The sequence below is a fragment of the Rhinolophus hipposideros genome (assembly GCF_964194185.1).
Source record: "Rhinolophus hipposideros genome assembly, chromosome: 22".
NCBI classification, from domain to species: domain Eukaryota; kingdom Metazoa; phylum Chordata; class Mammalia; order Chiroptera; family Rhinolophidae; genus Rhinolophus; species Rhinolophus hipposideros.
In genome coordinates, this window is record NC_138068.1 from 3812243 (window position 1) to 3833236 (window position 20994).

At 45.9% G+C, this 20994-nt stretch overlaps 1 protein-coding gene across 1 annotated transcript in view; it reads right to left on the bottom strand.

Moving 5' to 3' along the window:
* VAPB (VAMP associated protein B and C) overlaps nucleotides 1–17220 on the bottom strand; it is a 47984-nt gene extending 30764 nt beyond the window's left edge. The window contains exon 1 of the mRNA XM_081033423.1: nucleotides 16879–17220. Within this exon, the coding sequence (XP_080889549.1) occupies nucleotides 16879–16936 (58 nt within the window). The 5' untranslated portion in view covers nucleotides 16937–17220. The remainder of the gene's footprint in view (nucleotides 1–16878) is intronic.
* Nucleotides 17221–20994: the final 3774 nt, after the last annotated feature.

Below are 20994 nucleotides of genomic sequence, written 5' to 3' on the forward strand. Positions count from 1 at the left end.
CAATAGACTCTGTGCATGGGAAAAGTATATTAAAATGGGGGAAATGGACAGTATAAAGTAAAATCTGTTGGGTATCTTATAGATGTCTTTAAAATTTATCCTTTGGTAGGCTGTTTTCATTAAAAGTATCCTACTGCTTCCTGCCCTCCATCTGCAATGCACCAAGCCTCGCATTACTTATTCCTTTGCGTTTATGTAAGTCTTCCCTTCCAGAATGAAAACTCCATGAACACAGAGGCTTTTCTGTCCCTCTCACTCCCTGCTCATGATCAGCACCCAGAACACTTCCAAACACCAAGCAGAAGCCCAGGAACCTGCGGAATGGAGGCCTGGCGGCTGAATGGGTGACGCCATCACAGCCAGGCTCTGGGTGAATGAATCAGCACGGAGACTCCTGTGCTCCCTCCTCAGCATTATCACCCTGTTCATCTTCAGCACAGGATTCACCATCAACTGATACTTCATTTGTCCCTTTCCTGACTGTTCCCCATCGAGAGTAAACCTCCACTGGAGAGGAGACTGTTCCTGTCCCCTTCATTCATAGCTGGATGCCCTGAGCCTAGAACGGTGCAACACATGAAACAAAAGGACTCAATTAAGTGTGTGCACCATGAATGAACACCCAACTTCCGGAGAAGCAACTCAACCCAGACTTGGGCACGTTTCCATAAACAGATGCCTACTTGCATCTAAAGTCATGATAAATTTGTGCTGTTCATATATAGGTTGAAGGTATTAAAAATGTTCACTTGTGTCAATAATACTTTTATCATTATTATCCTTTGATAATTTTGTTTAAAGTTACTCCCTCTAAAAAAATGAAACAAATATATCATAGTAACATATTCAAAGACAGTGAACTCTTAAATAACCATGAATTCCAGAGTAAGGACACGGGGAGAAGTTTTTTTAAAAATCTATTTTCTTGATGGAATTGTTAGCTCACACGTTAAATCGATGCTTGAAAAACAAAATAAAGCTTTGTAACCAATGTGTTTTTAATGGCAGGCATTGGATTCCAGTATTTCAGCAGAAAGCCTAATTGTGTGGCTCTTATTTTGAAATAATCACACCTAAAGATTCCTACACATAGACACATAACTTTCCTGAAGAAATCTTAGAAGGCGACGTGTTCTAAATTAATAAAGTAACCTCCCTGATATCGTCGGGAAACACCAGCAACTGAGAAACATCACACCCATTATTACAGCAAGAGAAATCAACGCCAAGAACACTCATTAATGATGCCATCAAAGGCACAGGAGAAGCCAGCTTGATTGAAACAGTCTATACCAACCTTCCAGGGTGTTTATTCAAATCAGTAGTTTCCTAGCTCCTTTGGAGCAGAAAGAAATGAAACTCAGTCAGCCACCACCTCCCTGGGTGGGAAAACTAGCCCGCAAGGCATTCTATTGTCGTGTAAGAACCCGACAGATAAAAGCACTATGGAAGGCCTCAGAGCAAACTCAGGAAAGCTACCTGAACAAAGACATAGAACGAGACAGCAAAACAGCAAAGAACAGCCAAGGAAAAGGAAAGATACTTGTAGCTGATGTTACAGATAAGCAATTATTATTCAGAACGCATCAAGAGCTCTTAATAATAAAAGTGCTCAATTCTTATGAAGGAATAATACACAACAATTAAAAATAATGAAGTAGAGCCGTATTTCACCAAGAGGTGGGTCTCAAAAACATGTTAAGTGACACACACACCATGACACTGCATTAAGAAATACAGAAAAAAAATGGAAACAGTTCAGCCTAAATTCCTCTGGAGAGCCAAGGAGAGAGAAGCAGGAATGAGCGGATATGGAGGGCAGACACCTTTTAACTTTTAGTGAAGTTTATTGATTAAAGAAAGATTTAAAACAAGGATAACAAATTATTAACATTTAGTTATTCTGTATATGCGTGTTTATTATCTGATTTTCTGTATTTAAATTTTGTATCACATAAAGAAAGTTACCTGTAGTTTATGTAAGATCCAGACAATGTTCTTTTGAAAGAATTTTCTTCTTGCCCAGAAGGCCTTGTATGTATAAACATAGTGGAATCCTGAATTATGGAGTTGTTGAAAACCAATATACCCACCTTGAGTACAGAGTAGTGATGGTCTCATTAAGTCAAGACAAAGACCTAAACCTAAAATTTTGACAAAATCTATTACAAGAACTTTGAAGACTAAAAGCCTTTACCAACCTAGAGACAAACACTATGTATGACTACTTTTCTTTAACGCAACACATTTTTCTTCGGAATAGGAAAATGGTTAAAGATGTTACGTCAGAGCTGTAGCCAGTGACGAGACAGATTACAGCACGCAGCTGAAGACCGCTTTAGTGTACCAGCACACCTGACTCGTATGAATTTTATGTACCAGTTCTAAAAGGACCTTAGACTATTTAATAAACGGAATTTTTTCAAGGCACAATCTTTACCCCACTAACAAACATCTAGTCATTTTTCTCTATTTAGAAGACCAAAATGTGCGATAAAAGTGATCATGAAGACAAACAAAAAAGACAAGCAATATTCTACTCCAAATAATTCTATCAAAAGGGAAGAGTGGCAAAACATGACTCATTTTTTTTTCACACAAAGCAGGAGTTAAGACAGACCTTATGCCCAAGTGAGGGATATGGCTGATAAGAGAGCAAGGGGTCCCAGTTTCTCAAGGGTGTAGCTGTGGTTTTAACTTGACGAGTTACGATGTCCCTTCAAGCACACCCAGTCCATATCAGTAAAAACTTCCTGCGGATGTTCCGTCCTCAGTGGAGATGACAGACGGCACGTGAAAGCCTCCACACCAAAACCAACGCATCCCAATTCACAGCAGACACACAGAGTGAAGCAAAACACATTTTGCATTCTGCACCTCTATGGTCCAACTTGAATGTTCAATTTGTGAACAATGAGAAACAGCAGAATGTAGTTTATCAGTTAGTATGTAATCTGTTCTGGTTTCCTTCTCAATAGACAACCTCAGTGGCTATACTGGTGAAAAGAGATTATTAACCAGGTCAGCAGCTTCTTAAAAAATTAAACAAAAGGGCAAGGGAAAAGACTGTGAGACTTGGATGAAAAATATCTTCTATTTTCCCTATTCTCTGCCTTTCGAAATCATACTCATTCTTTAAAGTTTTGCTCAAGTATCTTCTCTTTTGCAAAGGCTTACCTAATGTCTGTCAGAAAAGATTCCTTCCTCGACTGTGTTCTAACAGTAAGCTGACTGCCAGCTTAGTATCTGCAGCCTGACCCTGCTCCAATCTCCACTTGCTGGTGTACTAAGCAGCTCAAGTTTATCTTGTCCAAAGGGCACTGGAGTCCCACCGCCCTCCCCAAGCCCACTGCTTCCCATTCCCATCCAGGAAAAGAAACCACCCTTCATTCTTCAGAGGCTTGAGCCAAAAGCAGTTACCTTGATTTCCTCTCCCACCCCACACTAGGCCCTCGGCAAGTTCTGCCAGTTCCACCGTCAAAACAGATCTGGAATCTGAGCACTTCTTCCCACATTCTCTCCACTGCCACCACCCCTGTGCATGCCAGAGTCTCCTCCTCTCGGCCTGGACTGTCACAGTAGCCTTCCGGCTTCCACGCACGTCAGCACCCACGGGCTGCCCACACCAGCCATGGTCTTTGAAAAACAGGCTCCTGCTTGGAATCCTCCCTGGCCTCCCATCTCACAACCAAGTCCAAAGCTGGCCTCTGGCCTGCCTAGCAGGGACAGTCCTTCCTCTCTGAGCCACCCCATCAGGCCACTGCAGGTCTCCACCTTGGGGCCTGGCACTTGCCTTTCCCTCTGCCTGCGATGCTGTTCCCCCAATGTGGACGTGGCTCACACACACATTTTATAGAGGTCTCAGTTCACACAGCACCTTCTCAGGGACGGCCTTCCCCAATCACCCACTTGAAAACACAAGCCACTCCCAAACCCCCTTATCCAGCATCCTCCACCCCATTAGGACCTACCAATTACCCAGCACGTATTATATGTATCCCCTTTTTTAGTCAGTGCCCATCTTCCCCACTAAAGAGGTCCAGAAAGCAAAGATTTTGTCACTCTTTTCCATCCCGTCTCTCAAGTATCCAGAACAATACTTGGCACATAGTAGGCATTCAGTAAGTACCGATGAGTGAATGTTCCCAGTACTGTGCTAGGCCCTCAAGCTAAAGAGATGACACTGCTGCTCCTGCCCAGCACCCCAGGAAGAGAGTAAACAGACTTGGAGGGCCATTCCCGGACCCATCCACAGCTAACGGATACGGATCTCTGGGATTGAGACTCTGGAATATTTTGTGAAAAACATTACCAATCGATAGTGACCTCAGTTAACATTTAACAGTGCCAGTCCTATTCTACACACTTTACATGTAACTTGGCCCGAGTTCAGGCTCTTACTGCCTCGAATGCTGTAGGAAGTGAATCTCTGAGGTTTTATGCAGATGCAGGAGTTGCAGAAGGTGGAGAGCTGAGCACTGAGGGAAGGCACATGCATTCCCTCTGAGCTACAGGAAAAGCCCTAGTGTGGCGTGATCCAAGTGCAGAGGGCCTTCACGGGTGACGCCACACGGGGAGAGCAAATGGAGCTGGGTAATGGGGGGTCGGGGGGGACGGGGAATCATGTCTGCTTATGCTTTATAAAAGCTTATAGCTTAAGTAAAATTAAACTGTAAAAACTGACTAGAATACAAGTCTGGCAATGAGCTCTGCATGAGGAAATGGAAGGAAGAGTATTGGAAATGACTCTAGGTATGGTATGAGGAAGGAAAACGGTTTCCCTTTTCTGATCACAGGATCTGAAAAGGACTCATTGCCTCCACCAGCATTCAGTATAAAGCCGAGATAAAACTATGTGTACTCGTGGTATGTAGGTAAATGTGTGTGTATCTGTTTGTTATTCTAACCAGCTTGTAAATATTATAGTTATTTAAAATAGAAAATACAAGCTGAGATTGTTTTAAAAAAACAGTATGGCTCAATTTTCAAAGGCTTTGATGCTGGCATAAGAATGTTGACAAATAACCTACCTGTAAGATCTAAGAAGCCAATGAATATTTTAAAGTAAATGACATAATCAAATTTCAATTTTAGAAAAATACCTCTGAAAATTGTATACAGGATAGTTTGAACGGTAAGGGAAGTAGGGAGAAAAGTAAGAGACATAAAGTTGGGACACAGGGTAATAATCCTGAAGATCATTTAAGGAGAGAGCCTATTATCAGGTATAGCAGTGGGGGTACAAAGAAGCCGGAGGGAACAGGGGCTGCTGCTGATTAAACAGACCGACGAGATATGAGAGGCGTGGAAGAAGGGGGAGTAAAAGATGAGCTTAGGATTTCTGGCTTATCTAACTGGGTGCAAGGGCCATTCCCAAGATACGGAAACCATTCAACAGCAAGGAGAAACTAAATCCTGGTTGCAGTATGAACCACGCTGAGTATGAGGTAGTTTGGTGACGACCAAGTAGGCAGGGGTGTCCAGTAAACGGTCATCCTAGAGATCAAGAGATCCGCGTGGGGACACAGATTTGGAAGCTTTCTGTGTAGGAGAGAGAGCGGAAGGCATTATTAGTGCGATAACATCCAGAGAAAGTTAAATGGAGCAGACTGAGGACAGAAGCCTGGGAAATGACAACATCCAGTAAAAGGGATGATAAAGAAGGGAGCAGTTCACCAGAAAAGTCAAGACAAATGTTGCAGAGAGAAATCTGGTGAGCTGAGCAGGGCTTCAGTGGAAGGACAAAGTCTCAGAACTGGAGATCCACTGCGTCTACAAATTTACTTGCGATGGGAGACTGGGCATTCACTTAAGTGGTGGGGGAAATCTGGCATGTGATTTCTTTTCTTTTCAGGAAGGGAAAACTTAGCATGTTTATAGGCACTGGGAAGGACTGACGTGGAAGAGAAATGTGAGACACCAGAAACAGAGGCTGGCTAATGGAGCGCGATTCCTTAAGGATGGAAAGGACGGGTGAAGAACAGGGGGTGAGAAGGTGGTTCTGAGTCGGAAATAGGAGGGAGGAGGGGTAGGAACATGTTTGCAGAAGAGAAAAGTGCCCAGCACTTGGGCAGAAAAGTCTTTAAATATGTCCTGAGTGAAATGCAGGCCTCATTGACAGGCGGCACCATTCCTTACCAATAAAAAAGCTCTCCCCTTCTTCTCCGTGTGCTCACACCCAGACACCCTTACCCCCCTAAGAACCTGCCACGTGCCATGCACTGTGCTTGGCACTGGGACCCGGGCAGAAGACACAGTTCAGAAAAGGCAACGGTCCTGTTGATTAATGGCGAAGGAAGTCCAGTAACCAAACACTCATTGTGCTGAGTGCACGGGCACAGGGGAGGCAGTGTGAGCGGAGAGTGTCAGGAAGTGACCTCGAAGAAGCGAAGCTGTGCTGAGCCTTGCGGGGCAGTGGGAGGGGGCAGTCACACTGCAGGAGGAATGAACGCATCCTGCGTGGCGGAAACAGCCATGCACCAGCCCCAGGACCAGGCAGCCCGAAAGGACGGAGCACAAGCGCGAGGAAAGATTCTGCTGGAGAGCAAGGGCAACAGGCACAAGCGCTTTTCTAGATCGTGGTAGAGTTTAAACTTCATTCTTGTGGCATCGGGGAGACATTAAGGATTTTAAGCAAGCAAGAGATAAGCTCAGATTTGCATATTTGAACGTGCCATGAGTATGGAGAGAAGGGAGAGGATTCAGACAGGAAGATCCGTTAAGAGGCTATTACAGTCATCCAGTGGGGGAATGAAGCAGCCAGAGGGGATAAGGAAGAAGGACCAGATTTGCGTCCTGGGCTCTCTGAGTCAGTCAATTGTGTGGTTGTGGGTACCCTTCAATGAGACGCGTCCAGCAAGAGGAGTTTGGAGAAAAAAGGAAAAGGGAGTGGTAAGCAGTATGTTTGGGGCATGCTGCATTTGAGGTACCTGTGGCCCCATACGTGGGCTAGCGGCAGGCCTGCGACCACCTATAAGTGATGTTAGAGGCCAAGGGTACTGGCAGAAGAGCTCCCCAAAGGGGAAAAAGGAACAGGGAGGGAGGGAAGGAAACTAAGAGAGAGAGAGAGAGGAAAGGAGCAAGAAGAGAGGGAGAAGGAGGACCTGTAACCCTCAGCATTACCAAGAGGACTCCAGAGGACTGGGCAAAAGTGGCAAATGGGTGGGAGAAAGCCAAAAGGGAGTGACTAGGGGAGTGACAAGCAGGACGGCAACAGGTGTCCAATGCTCTAGGACACACAGAAGGTGAAGAAGAAAACTGCAGCAACAGATGTAGCAATGAAGCAATAATTAGGATCCTGCGCAATAACTTTAGGAGTGGGTGGTGGGGAGAAAGCGGAGATTAAGACTCCTACTTCCAGAAACTTGCTAGGATAAGAAGGAAGGTGAAGGGAGCCGAGTGCGTATAGAGACACGACTGAGAAAGCAGTTAATCTTTTTCAAAGGTGGAACAGACAACACTCAAACGTTTACTGAAAGTAATATCCGAGCACTGTGCTCATGTTAGGTACACAAAGAAAAAAAAGGAATAATCTTGCTTTGAGAGGAAAGGCAACAAAGTCATTCATTTAAAAAATAACAACATAAAATTAAAAGACCCAAATGAACTAACCCAGTTGGGCAGGGACTTCTCCAGACGGCCTCTCGTGACGCTCCCCCCTCTGCCATCCTTGGAGCGAAACGAGAGGCCAGCCAGGCGCCCACAGTCGGCCCTGAGCCTCCCGTTCCTGAATTACACGAGAAGTTTTGAACGAGTGCATCTGCACGTTCTCCAAGGAGGCATTCGTGACTTTCCTTCATCCAATTAGGAAAGCAGTGTCTGACTTTACAAAGGTCAAAAAGCACGAATTTAGATTTTCAGAGCAGTCCATCAGGATACATTTATATGCCAACAAATCAATTCAACCAACAGAATGAGAATTCAAATCAGCCTCCACAAGGACAAACCTTTGGTTTTTCAGCAAACCCCGCTTTTTATTCTTGTGCATGCTTCTATTTCAAATGGTCAGACTAAACACTAAAAAGAGAACCAGGTCGAGGCTTATATCCCTTTCTCTGGGGGTACTATGAGAAGAAAACGGTAAGAAAGAATATGTTGTAGTAGTCACTACTGGGAAAAACCCAAAAAACAAAATCTGTAAGTTTGTATTCTAGCAGGGAAGACAAAGCAATGAGTAAATGAGGCACTGAGAGTAAGACACACACTAAGCATACAAGTGATATACAGATTGTACAATTTGAGGAGGTGCAGGAAAATACTGGATGAGAATATCTCCAAGAATACTCAGGAAAGGTTCATGGTGACCTTTCACACAGGAAAAAGAGGGTTCATTAACTAAATATTCAGGAGCCAGGCCCGCCGCGGTGGCTCAGGCAGTTGGAGCTCCGTGCTCCTAACTCCGAAGGCTGCCGGTTTGACTCCCCCAAGGGATGGTGGGCTCCGCCCCCTGCAACTAAGATTGAACATGGCACCTTGAGCTGAGCTGCCGCTGAGCTCCCGGATGGCTCAGTTGGTTGGAGCGCGTCCTCTCAACCACAAAGTTGCCAGTTCGACCCGCAAGGGATGGTGGGCTGTGCCCCCTGCAACTAGCAACGGCAACTGGACCTGGAGCTGCGCTGCGCCCCCCACAACTAAGACTGAAAGGATAACAACTTGACTTGGGAAAAAAGGCCTGGAAGTACACACTGTTCCCCAATAAAGTCCTGTTTCCCTTCCCCAATAAAATCTTTAAAAAAAAAAATATTCAGGAGCCCACAAGTGCAAAGCACTGCACTATGGGAAATGCAAGCCCCAGTTTCTGCCCTCAAGGGGCTTTCCATCTTTCTTCTTTGGCTAGAATAAACTCTCATCTCGCCTTCTCAAAGCTAGAACTGGCAGGAACACCAAGAGGTGTGGAGTTCATGCCTCCTCATCCAGCACAAGAGGAGATCAAAGCTGGGGAGGTCAACTGAGCGCCTCTAAGCAACAGCAGACGGAGGAGCCTACGCCCCCTTGGTGAGCTCAGAGACTGAAAGACCTGGGTGCAAATTACACATTTTGCCAAGGCCCAGGCCTAGGTTCTCTCCTTTCTAAAGCAAGATAATGATAACACTGAGTCCTTAGGTATTACCAGCCCTTCCTTTCCCTTTTTCCTACTACACTATAAATGTTGAATGTCACAAAGAGGTTAAAATACTCCTCAACTGTCCCAGATCATTTGTGAGGCAGGCATCCAGGAAATAAGGGACTTCAAGTAGGGAGTGGGGTGGTAGGAGGGAAGGTGTCATGTTAATATTAGCACATCATTTTCAACACAAAGAAATGACACAATCAGAAATGATCAACTTAGGACACAAGTTCTTGGGGGAAAACAAAATTGGTAGAAAAAACGTGTTTGAATCAGTCCGTCACTGTACTGTTCCAGGACAACTCTGCACTTCATGTGAGCAGAGGCACGGAGGCACTACCAGATTACAATTACAATTAAGCACCTTTCCTTTCTTTTTCTGTCTCTCTTCCATCTTCCCTCTCCACTCCCACGGTCCTGTTTCCAATCCTTTCACCTTCCTAACAACACAATAACTAAGACATCTGCGGGCCTTCCGTGTCAGCCACACTCCCATTCACCTTTCAAGGGACGAAATGCAGCCAACGTGCTGATAGCACAGGCTTTGCAGTCAGAGAGGTCTGGGTTCAAATCCTAGCTCTACCTCTAATTCAGATTCATAACTTGGGTTGTGAACCTGAGGATTATAACTGTATCCACTTCCTAGGCTTGTGGTAAGAATTAAATGAGCACTTACAGAAAAATGCCTAGTGCATTTGGCAAGTAGAAGCTTGCCAAGCCACAAATCTCAAATGTCACCTTCCCTGTGAGATCCAAACAATGAAGCAAATTAACACAGCTTTTTCTAAGCTCCCCATGAGGGACAGCCCATAACTGTCCCGTCTCCGTATTCTCCTCTCCCCACACCACCTAGAGGCGGAAAGCTTTAAGGGCCAAGACTCCTCCCTAGTCCCCAAGCCAGTGCTTTCATGACGGGGTGACCAAACCACCCCTGTATCCCAATCATGTTCCACTCTGCCAGACAAGATGTGGACATCTGCCCACAAAGAAAATCTCAAAGGAGTTCTGGAAAAGGTCGAAACTCCAAATATTCCCAACTGGACAATCACTTATGCAGTTATTGTACCCACGCATGTCCGCCAACCCTCTCCAATCTGATTCATACGCTTGGGTGTCACCATTTGGGAGAACGATCTATGACTTCCCAAAGTATATCTCATACAGAATAAAGCAGCACCTTTTGTTACTCACCTTGAGTTGATCTTTCTCAGCATTTCAGAAATCCCTAGTTACGTATTAACTCACCTTTATTCCTCTGCCTAAGGCAGTAGCCTGTCAGGAGCACTCACTTGTGAAGTTTAAGGTGGCAGCTGTAAAGGCCATTTACTTTAGACACTCCTAGCTTAATAAGCACCCTTTCAAAGTTCTCTAATTCCCACCTTACAAATTTGCAAACGTGTTAAATCTCTACCACACATCGTGAGTTTCATTCTACTTTCCAAAGACTCAACGGCAGAACTGCAAATTACTCGAAAGGTTAATGTTTTCTAAATAAACAAAATCACAAACACCAACAAAATCTGATATAAAAAGTGAGTATTCACAAGGTAAGTCAAAAAGGAATTTGGAGTCATCAATATGAACTTTTAAAAGTATGGTGAGAAATTCCTCCTAAAATATTCCACAAAGTATAATTCTTAATTAATCAATATCCTTAAGAAATTATCCTGACAGCTACTAACACTTCCTTAATGGCTATAAATTCTGTCTCCGTCCCCCAAGAACGAGCCCCTTGATGAGCTCATTCTAAAGAGCTGATAGTGTTACACTAAGTGTTCGTTCTTAGTACCTTTCCTTTCCCTTATATTGCAGAACAAATGTCAGCACCACTATGGCCACTGCTTCAAGTCCAGACACAACCCACTGGGGCTTTGGGGGAGCATATTCGCTCCCTACAAATATGCCCTCTGCTCCCAGCCCCCTAGGTTCAGTTTTCTATTCCTCTCCATTCTCTGCACCCCCTCCAGCCTCTAAAGATAACCCAAGGAACGTAAGAGTCATGAAGGTTCCAAGCCACATCACAAGCAATTCAAACCTAGGTGAACGGTATGGGGTCCATTGCAGTTTTCAAGAGCAATAAAAAGGCACAAACAGGGCCAGCCGGGTGGCTCAGGCGGTTGGAGCTCCGTGCTCCTAACTCCGAAGGCTGCCGGTTCGATTCCCACATGGGCCAGTGGGCTCTCAACCACAAAGTTGCCAGCTCGATTCCTTGAGTCCCGCAAGGGATGGTGGGCTCTGTCCCTTGCAACTAGCAACGGCAACTGGACCTGGAGGTGAACTGCGCCCTCCACAACTACGATTGAAAGGACAACAACTTGACTTGGGGGAGAAAAAGGCACAAACAACAGCCTCAATCTAGCTCTCTCCAAACACCTGTACCGACAGTCTTTGCTTTATAATGGTTAGACTTTGCGATGGCGTGAAAGTGATACACATTCAGCAGAAACTGTCCTTTGAATTGTGATCATTTGCCAGGTAGCGATATGCAATACTATCCTCTGTGATGCTGGGGCTGGGCAGCCGCAGCAAGATGATTTGCCCCACGGTCGGCCCACATCAGGGTTCGAGCACGTGTAAGGCAGGCAGGGCTAGGCTGCGCGATGACGTGCAGTAGGTTAGGTATAGTGAATGCCTTGTTTTCAATTTAGGGTATTTTCAGCTCACCATGGGTTTAATTGGGATGTAAGCCCATCATAAGTTGAGGAGCCTAGTGAAATGCCACTGTGTACTAATTCAGACACGTTACTGGCATCAGTAAGAATGTCTGTCCACCGGCAATTCTTTAGGTGCCTACATGGGCGTACACACACACACACACACACACACACACACACACACCACACACACACAAATCAAAAGCCTGACTGAACACATTGCTTGACACAGATGAAAAGAAATACTAACCTGCCAGTCAAAAACTGACACTAACTCCTCTGAAAGAATGAAGGAAAACTCTAGGAAGGCATTCTGTAGCTTCACGGTTTTGTGCAATTAATGCTAAAACGTTATTAAAAGAAAGCACTTCAAGATTTTACCCACGGGACTATGCCATTTTCTCAAATGATTTTTTTTTCCATGCAAGGGGGAGTGACCCTAAAGCATATTAAGGCATTGTTTCTAGACATCAACAGCTTCTGTTAAAACAACACATTTAACATTTTGAAAAATAGATATTCTAAAGATACTATTTTGCCACATTGATAGTTTTTTAAAATAATCTTAAAATGACTGTCAAGTTCAGTAACTTTGTTTCCACAACAAAACTCTTTAAATAACTCTTGTTTTTATAAAGCCAACAGCTAAGTTCTGTTAAATGAAAACTTCGAAGAATGCAAAGACTGACTGAGCAAGGACCAAGCAATTCTGGATATGCTATGCTGACGACAGCCTGAAAGGGGCCTAAAGTGACAGAAAATGAGGAAGCAAGCCTGGAAACCATAATGCAACTTTGTTTTTAACACAATCCCCAGTGCAAAGTAACTGTGTAGAAGCCTCTTGTTTTATTTTAGTAAAGACACTCAATGGCAACCTCGTCTTGACTAATGGAAATCAGCACTTTTTGTGTTCATCTTTCTTGCCATCTTGCTGAAAGCTGTGCTCATTTGTTCCAAAGCACGGTCATCCTTCAGATGGCAAATTTTTCAAATACAAATGGGGGATAGGTGAGGCAATCTTGGAGATAATTCCTTATGTAAAAATTCAAGTTTCAGGGTCTAAAAATTGAGTCTTACGATAATATTTGCATGATAATCAATATAGTTTACTCCCTTGACTCCTCCCCGAATTTTCAACTACTTACTAGTAGTAATATTGTAGGGTCAAAGTTTTCAGTATTTTGCCTTCAGCATGGGAAGGAAAAGATGCTATGTAATTTTAATAAATAAAAGACAGTGTTATTAATATTTAAGAGTTCATCTCTTGAATAAGCATCAATTGACACTAATTATTTTAATAAATCCACACTTGGATGCAAAGTTACCAGGTAATTATGAAGATAACTGTGACGCATGTTACAACCACACAGATCAAGGAACTGTCACCAGTTTCCAAACATAAGCACACTGCCAAGAACTAGCCTTTTTTTCCCCAAAGGAGTTAACTGTGGAGAAAAGAAGTAAGTGGATAAACAATGTTAACTTCCAGTTCACATTTTTCTTCCAGGAACAGAAACTCAGAAGTAAATAGTCCAATCTATGAAGATTTAAGTTTGACTAAAGCTTAGTAAGTTTAGTGCCACTTGCTTTTGATGAGCAAGCTGGCTGATAATTAAATAAATGAAGATCATATATTCGGGATGGATTTAAACCAGTACCGTAAAGAATCTTAAGCATACTGCTGACATTTTGCCGTGCTGTAACATAGTCTGCTCAACGTGGTCACGAAATGTTAAGGAAATAGGTGCTACACTAAAGAATTAAAACGCTATACTTAGGTTCTGAAACATAATCACTGCATTGAATGGACTACATCTTCAGGATTTTATATTTTCTAGATTCCTAAACAATATTCAATTACACATCAATTTAAGGGGTGAACAATGATTCTAAGCATGCTTTTCCTATACAAACCTATCTACCACCTATAGTGCGTCGACATTCCGATTGGCTCCCAAGTGATAATCACACCAATCCACTGGTGCTACCCCACCTAATAGCCCTAATGACCAACAGCTCAACTATCTGAGATGTGTTGAAGGCCACTGGTTTAGTCTCAGAATAAAGCAAAGGCAAATGGGTTTAAACCTTAACTAATCAGCTCATAAAGATGGCTAACAGACCATTCTGACAGTGACATTACCATGGGTGTGGGAAGGGATGAGGGATGTGCTAGGTTGTGAAGAAGGGTTAAGAGTCTTGGACAATGACCAAGAAAACAGATGACATACTATTTAATATGGATGAAATCTGATGGAAGGGGAGGGAGAGAAGAGAGGGGGGAAAAAAGATTACAAAATGCCCTGAAAGTGACTCATTCAGAAAGCTCTCTTTGGGCTGGGCAACAAGTGGGAACTCAGAGTGAGGAAATGGAAAGAAAAGGATTAGGTCTTGGAAGAAATGAGATCAACAGAAAGAGCGACAATGCAAAGCACACATTTCACAGGTTTACCAAAATGCTTAACTCTTTCAGAAAGGTCCCCCGAGTCCAAAAGAGGTTCTACTATTTCACCATGGCTAATGTCATGGTGTCATGCTTCTTTCAGGAGGCCAGCAGTCTTTCTCCTTCTGATACATGGCACTTTCTAGAAGACTGACTGAGGTCATATAAGTCTGTGTTCTCTTTTCTTCTGTAATATCCTTAACTTCCACATAATCACACAAAACGCCCAAGGTGAGAAAGAACCCAACATATACAATCCCTTATCATCTTAGGCTGCACTTAAAGGATGAGTAACTTTTTATTTTGGATGATAGGCATTTTAATTATTACTTTCTCATGCAAAGTTAGCTTACATGTTTGATTCATCTAAGTGAACCAGCGGAAGCCAGTCATCACCCTGAGTCACTTGGGAGAGCCCCGTTGAATGTGCTCATTTTCATCCTGAAGTGAATGATCTCTACCCAGCAAGCCAGGGTACGGAGCTTCTGTCCTCATTTCATTGTCTTGGTGCTCAGCTTAAAACAAATAGACAAATCTCATAAAGTGGTTTACACATGACTGCAGACGCCTCTTCTGAAGTCATGAGCCAACAGTCTTCAACAGTTCGACACCGCGACTTCTGGACCACTGCCCTAGCAAAAATATCCAGTGACTTTGGCCATCATTACTTTGGCCAACCCAGAGCCAGAGAGAGCACTCTTTTCTGCCATAATTTTCAAGTAAAAAAGTTGAGATGATGAAACCAGTTGTCTAAATACAAGCACCAATCTCAGTATAATATTGTACGTTTTACAAAGCAGCTGAAAAACCATTATTACTCCTTCTAAAAGATAAAACTTTCCACAGAGAGCAAGGCAGATATGAGGGCCATCCCCATCACCAGGGAGTTGGTCCTGGACTTTGGAGAGGGAAGTGGCAAGTCCCAAGGTCAACACTGGGGGTGGGGGCCTTGAGGTTGAAGGAATCCAAGGACCGGCTAAGGAGCAGCAGCGCAATATGACCTTGGACACTGGCATCTGTGCACAGAAGGCCTTCGATCTGCCCCGTCTACTGGCCAGCCTTATCCCTACTTTGCCCTGTGACCCCACCAAATGCCCTTTACCCCTGTCAGTTCAAGTACTAGTGGCTTCCCAAAGGAGTCCAGCCAGCTCAGCCTTTACACGCAATTCCTCCGCCCGACACGCTCCCCACCCATTCCTTTCGGCCTGCTTCCATCCAACCCTTAAACTCAGCGCAAAGCACTTCTTTCGGGAGCTGAGCTTCTTGCTCTCGGAACAGTGTGGATTACGTGTCACTGCACTGTCCCGACTGGTTCTGTTGTCGGCTCCCTTCCCTAGACTGGGGGGGTACAGGGGGCCTGGGACCCCTCTTCTCCTGGTATGGGACACAGGCCCTCAGAAAACGGCTGTGGACTAAGTGAATGAATGCGTGTGCCACTTCCCGAGAGCGGCCACGCCGGGCTTCCGCGGTAGGAGACGTCAGGGAGCGCGAGTGGAAACCAGCGCCCTCCACATTCACTTCGCGAGGTTCCTTTCCCCTCCAGGAGGCAACGAGAGCCACTTAAGCTAAAGGGCGTCCATGTTAGCTTTGGGCCGTGTTTTTCTGTTTCTCTTTTACTTGCATTTTCATTGGAAAACCTTTGGTTCTTCGTACACCTGGGAGGCAGAGTGACATCACGGTTCTGGAGTCTTTCCCGGGAGCTGGGCTCTGAAGTCTGGGTCCCGACGCGCCAAGTGCCATCGGGTGGCTGTGGGCAGACAGTCGCCCGTGACACTCCTCCCTGGCGGTCCTGAAGGCTGGGCGCGGCCACAGCCCTCCACGCACACGGGCTGAGCGCCTACTGCGGGCAGGAGCTGGCGACAGGGCGGTGACGTGGCGCCATCCCCCGAGAAGGCGCACGAGGCCAGCCTGCGTGCCTTCCCACGACCTGACACGCTGCGCGCCGTCTCGTCCCCGCGGGGCCTGGCCGCTGCGCCCGCGGCCTCTCCGGGCCCCGCTGGCGCCTGCAGCTCCTCCGCGCGGGGGACACGGGCGATGGCAGGTCCGCGCAGGCCCGGCTCACACCCGGCGACGGGAAGCACCACGAGAGGTGTCCAGGGCGCCGGGCTCCTCCGGCTTCAGCCCCACGCGGCGCGGCGGGGCAGGCGAGGCGGGGCCGCTGCCTCGGCCTGCTCCACGCGTGCCGTCACTCCCCGCGTCCCACGGGCACGGCCTGGCCCCCACGGCGCCGCGCACCAGCAGAGGACACGCGCCTGCCCTCATGGAGTTTCCCTTCCTGCGCACCAATCAGTGACGCGCGTCTCCGTGGGAAGCGCGTGCGCCCACGAACGCGCGGGGCCGGGCCGGGCCGCGTGTCCCCGCGACGTGGCTGCTCGGGCGGCCCTCGGGGCCGGCGACATCCGCCCTCGGGCCCGCAGACGGCGAGACGCGGAGGAGCCGTCCGGCCACGGCGCGCCCGCGCCTCCCCCGACAGCGCCCGCCGCCGCCGCCACGGGGAACGTGGAAACTGCGCCGCGGGGCTCGGGGCGCGGGGGGCGCCGTCGGGCGGGGAGGGGGCCGCGGGGCCCGCGGGGCCCGACGTCACCGCCGCGCCGGCCCGGCCCTCCGGAGCGCGGGCGGGGACGCGGGGCGGCCGGGCCTGGCCCGCGGCCGAAGATGGCGGCCCTCCGGCTTACCTCGGAATTTGAGCTCGTGCTGCGGCTCGAGGCTCAGGACCTGCTCCGCCTTCGCCATGTTCCTCGGCGGCGGGACACCTCCGGCGGGGAGACCCCTGGGAGGTCACCTGAGGCGGGAGGCGTTAATGCTGCGCCCCCTTTAAATTTGGAAGGGGGGGGCCGGCCGGGGCGCGGGCGGGGGTCGCGGCGGGCGCGCGCGGGGGGGTTGGCCTACGCGGTGCAGGCGCAGGGGCGGAGGGCGAGGGCGAGGCCGCGGTGCCCGGCGAGCGCACGGCACGCACGCACGCACGCAGCGACGCACGCACGCACGCACGCACGCAGCAGGCTGGATGGCTCGACCCTGTGCGCGATCCGGCGGCGGGAAGATACGCGCCGGGGACGGCTCCCGGAGCAGTACGCAGGCGCGGCGCTGGCCTCGGGGGCGGGGCTGGCAGGCGGCAGGGGGCGGGGCGTCGCGCAGGTCCGGAGGAGGGGCGGGTCCGGGACGCCCAGAAATGACAGTCCCTACAGATTGTTTTTTCAGGGCCCATGGGGACCAGCAGTTGTGCTAAGTACTTTATTCAATAATTAATGAAAATAAACTTCCATTTTCCCTTGCTTTTGTAGTGCCAGGCACTTAGGGACTTTGAAGAATAATGAAAGTACTATTATCGTTATAAACATGTTCCTGGGTGAATGATGTGTGCGAGGCACTGTGACGTATGGGAGGCAATAAATACACACAGCTAGCAATTATTGCTTGCTTGTTTTGTGCCACTCTGCTGAACACTTTCACTAACAGCAGCAACGGACTAAAGCCCAAGCTAAGCTACGTTACATGTTTGCCATGAAACAAGCTCTGGGCTGAATCCTTTACCACTAGAGAAAACAAATATTTAGAAATTCAGGGATGAGAAAAGTAGACCTGCTTCCTACCCTCTCACTAGAGCCTGTTGGAGAGACAGGCTTTGAGTAAATAACCCACAAATAAGTTACATGATTCAAAATTCCTGGGAACCCAGATCAGCTTAGCCGCAAAAGTGAAAACTACATCATTACTGCCATTTGAATTTTGTTTCATTATGTAATGTTTACTACGTAAAACGTGTGTTTTTAATCTCCTAATAGTTAATGCCGACTCTGCATGGCAGGCTTATGGGAGTTCTTTGTACTGTTCTTCCCACTTTTCTGTATCCTACTTGAAATTTTTCATAATAAAAAATGTGGTTGTTTTAAGATGATCTTTGTCTTTTAACTAGATCATTTGGTCCATTTACACTTATTATATTTACTGCTATACCTGGATTTATTTCTACCGTCTCACTTTGTGCTGCTTGTCATGCCTGTTTTTGTTTTTCTTTTTCCACTCCTTTCTTGCTTCTTTAGGGCTGGTTATTTTTTTTCTCTTCCATTTTTCTTCCTTTTCATTCTGTTTCTGTTGTTTTAATGATTACCCTGGAAATTATGAGTTTTGATAACGTCTAATTTTTAAAATCTTTCCTTTGCTGCCTTGAAATATAAGGACTTTGGAGTACTTTAATCACCCATCCACTCAATTATATGCTTTAATTGTAGTATATTTTAAGTTTAATTTTTTCTCTTTTCACCCCATGAGTCATTACTAAATTGTCTTAGACAGTGGACATTAGTTTAGAGTCAAACACACAGTTACCAATTTCTTTTCCTTCTTGCAGCTCAGAACTTACAGCTAGGACCCCTTTGCTTGTGCCTGAGTACACCTTTAAATTCTGATTCAGTGAGGGTTTGTTGGAACGATTTAAGCAACAACAGTAAACAACATAGTATTGGATTATAGCCCACAATAGAAAATAAACATCCATGAGTCCATACTGATCTAAATAAATGATTGGATAAATACAGAGCCTAGAAAAGACAGAAGAATTCCAAATAATTTGTGTTAGCTTTCTCCCTCAAGGAGCAGATACAGAACTCCCTACCCCTTAAATGAAGGCCACGCTTAGCGACTTTCTTCCAAAGAGTACAGTCTAAAACAATTACTAAACTGTTGTCTCTCTCTTGGACCTCTACTTCTATTGGAAAGTAAGAAAATAGCAACTTCAGAAGGAGAGACCTGGCAAACAGTACCTCAGCCATGTTGTGGGCATGGACCTTGCTGTGACGTGATAAGAAGGGAACTTCACCTCTGTGGTCCCCCCCCCAAATAAAAGCCCACAGTACCAGTCTCATTATAAGAAAAACAACAGGGGGGAAAAAAAACTGAAGGGCATCCTACAAAACACCTGAGCAGTACTCCTCCAACTGCCAAAGTCATCAAAAACAAGGAAAGTCTGAGAAACTGTCACAGCCCACAGGAGCCTAAGAGACGTGATGACTAAATGCCAGGTGGTGTCCTGGGTGGGGTCTTGGAACAAAAAAAATAAGGGTATCAGAGGAAAACCAAGAAAATCTGTATAAAATATGGACTTCAGTTAAAAGTAGCATGTTAATATCTGAACAGTGGTTCATTGGTTGTGACGAATGTACTAACGTGAGACATGCACAGTAGGGGAAACTGGCAGCTGGGTACACAGATATTCACTTTACTGTGTTTGCAACTTTTCTGTAACTCCCAAACTATTCTAATTTAAAGGTTTATTTAACAATGTTTTTATTTGATTTTCAACCTCTTTCATTGATGTTCTCTGTAGTTCAAACTATGACATTGCTCTCTGGCCCTCAAACTCTGCGATAACCAGAATGCACAATGCTGAGCCACAGTGAGGAGGAAATGGATGGCTTTGTTGAATCGGTGTCATCGTCTCTCCCCACTTCCTACTTTGGAAATGCCGCCATCCCTGGCTGTCCTTCATGGCCTCGCTCACTCACTCATTCCCTCTTTCATTCATTCACTCATCCAAACGGCATTTCCTCAGAATCTACTATGTGAGCATCCTGCAGAAGATGGATTTAGCCTGAGGACAAAGGACCTCACTGTCTAGTGAGCAGAGTTGAAAAAAATCACCAAGATAATTGCAATCTGTGATAAACACTAAAATAGATGAGGAGAGACCTATGAAGAGACAATGAACTTTACTCTGGGGGCGCTGGGAGAAAGCATAAAAGCTCAGAGGGTATTAGAGAGTACTTTTGGAAAAATAGTAAGATCTTGCCAGACAGAAAAGAGAAGAAAGCGTTCTCCAAGTGCAGGAGTAGCATATGCAAAAGTCCTGGGACACGTGCCCTGCCAAGGCCTATTTGGGGAAAGACAAGGAGTGATAAAAGTTTCTCAAATTTCTTTCACTCTTGCTCTGTGTCAGGGAGTATATTAGCATATGTATCAGTTTCCTATGGAGCTGTAACAAATTACCATAAAATTGTGGTTTCAAACAACACAAATTTATTATAGTTCTGGGGGTTAAAAGTCCACAATTGGGTCTTATGAGGCTGATATCCATCTGTGTTCCATTTAGAGGCTCCGTGCCCTTTCCAGTTTCTGGAGGTTGGCCACATCCCTTGATTCCTGGCCCCTTCCTCCATGTTCAAAGCCATCAGCACGGCATCTTCAGTTTTCTCTCTCCAACCTGTACTTCTATCGTACTGAATGTGTACCTGTGGGCCAGATACCATACAAATTCATGCAACTTATTCAATCCCTCTCAACGTCAAGACCGATCACATATCCCCACTTTACAAGAGACCTAGGAAATGAGACGTGCAGCCAGCAAGGGCCAGGGGATGTAGAATCTTCTGTTACACAATAGAGTCCAGGTATTATCTTTAGCTATCGTTGGCTATCCCAATGTCTTTATACTGAGGAATATCATGACCCAATGTATTGGGATTTTTCTCTAATTCTTCTATTGTTTCTTGTTTTGTTTTTAAATTAAAATTTCAAATATATTTTTTTTAAAATAAGCTCTTCATTTTGCAACAATTTGAGGTTTACAGAGACGTTGCAAAGGCTGTACAAATTTCCCAGTACCTCCTCACACAGGTTCCCCGATGTTATTTTACACAACCATGGGAGCTACACTGGAACAGTATTTAAAAAAAAAAAAAAAACAAACTCCAGACTGTTCTGGATGTCACCAGTTTTTCCAGTAATGTCCCTTTCCTGTTCCAGGATCCAGTCCAGGACACATTGGCATTTACCAGTGTATTTTTCACAGAGCTTCT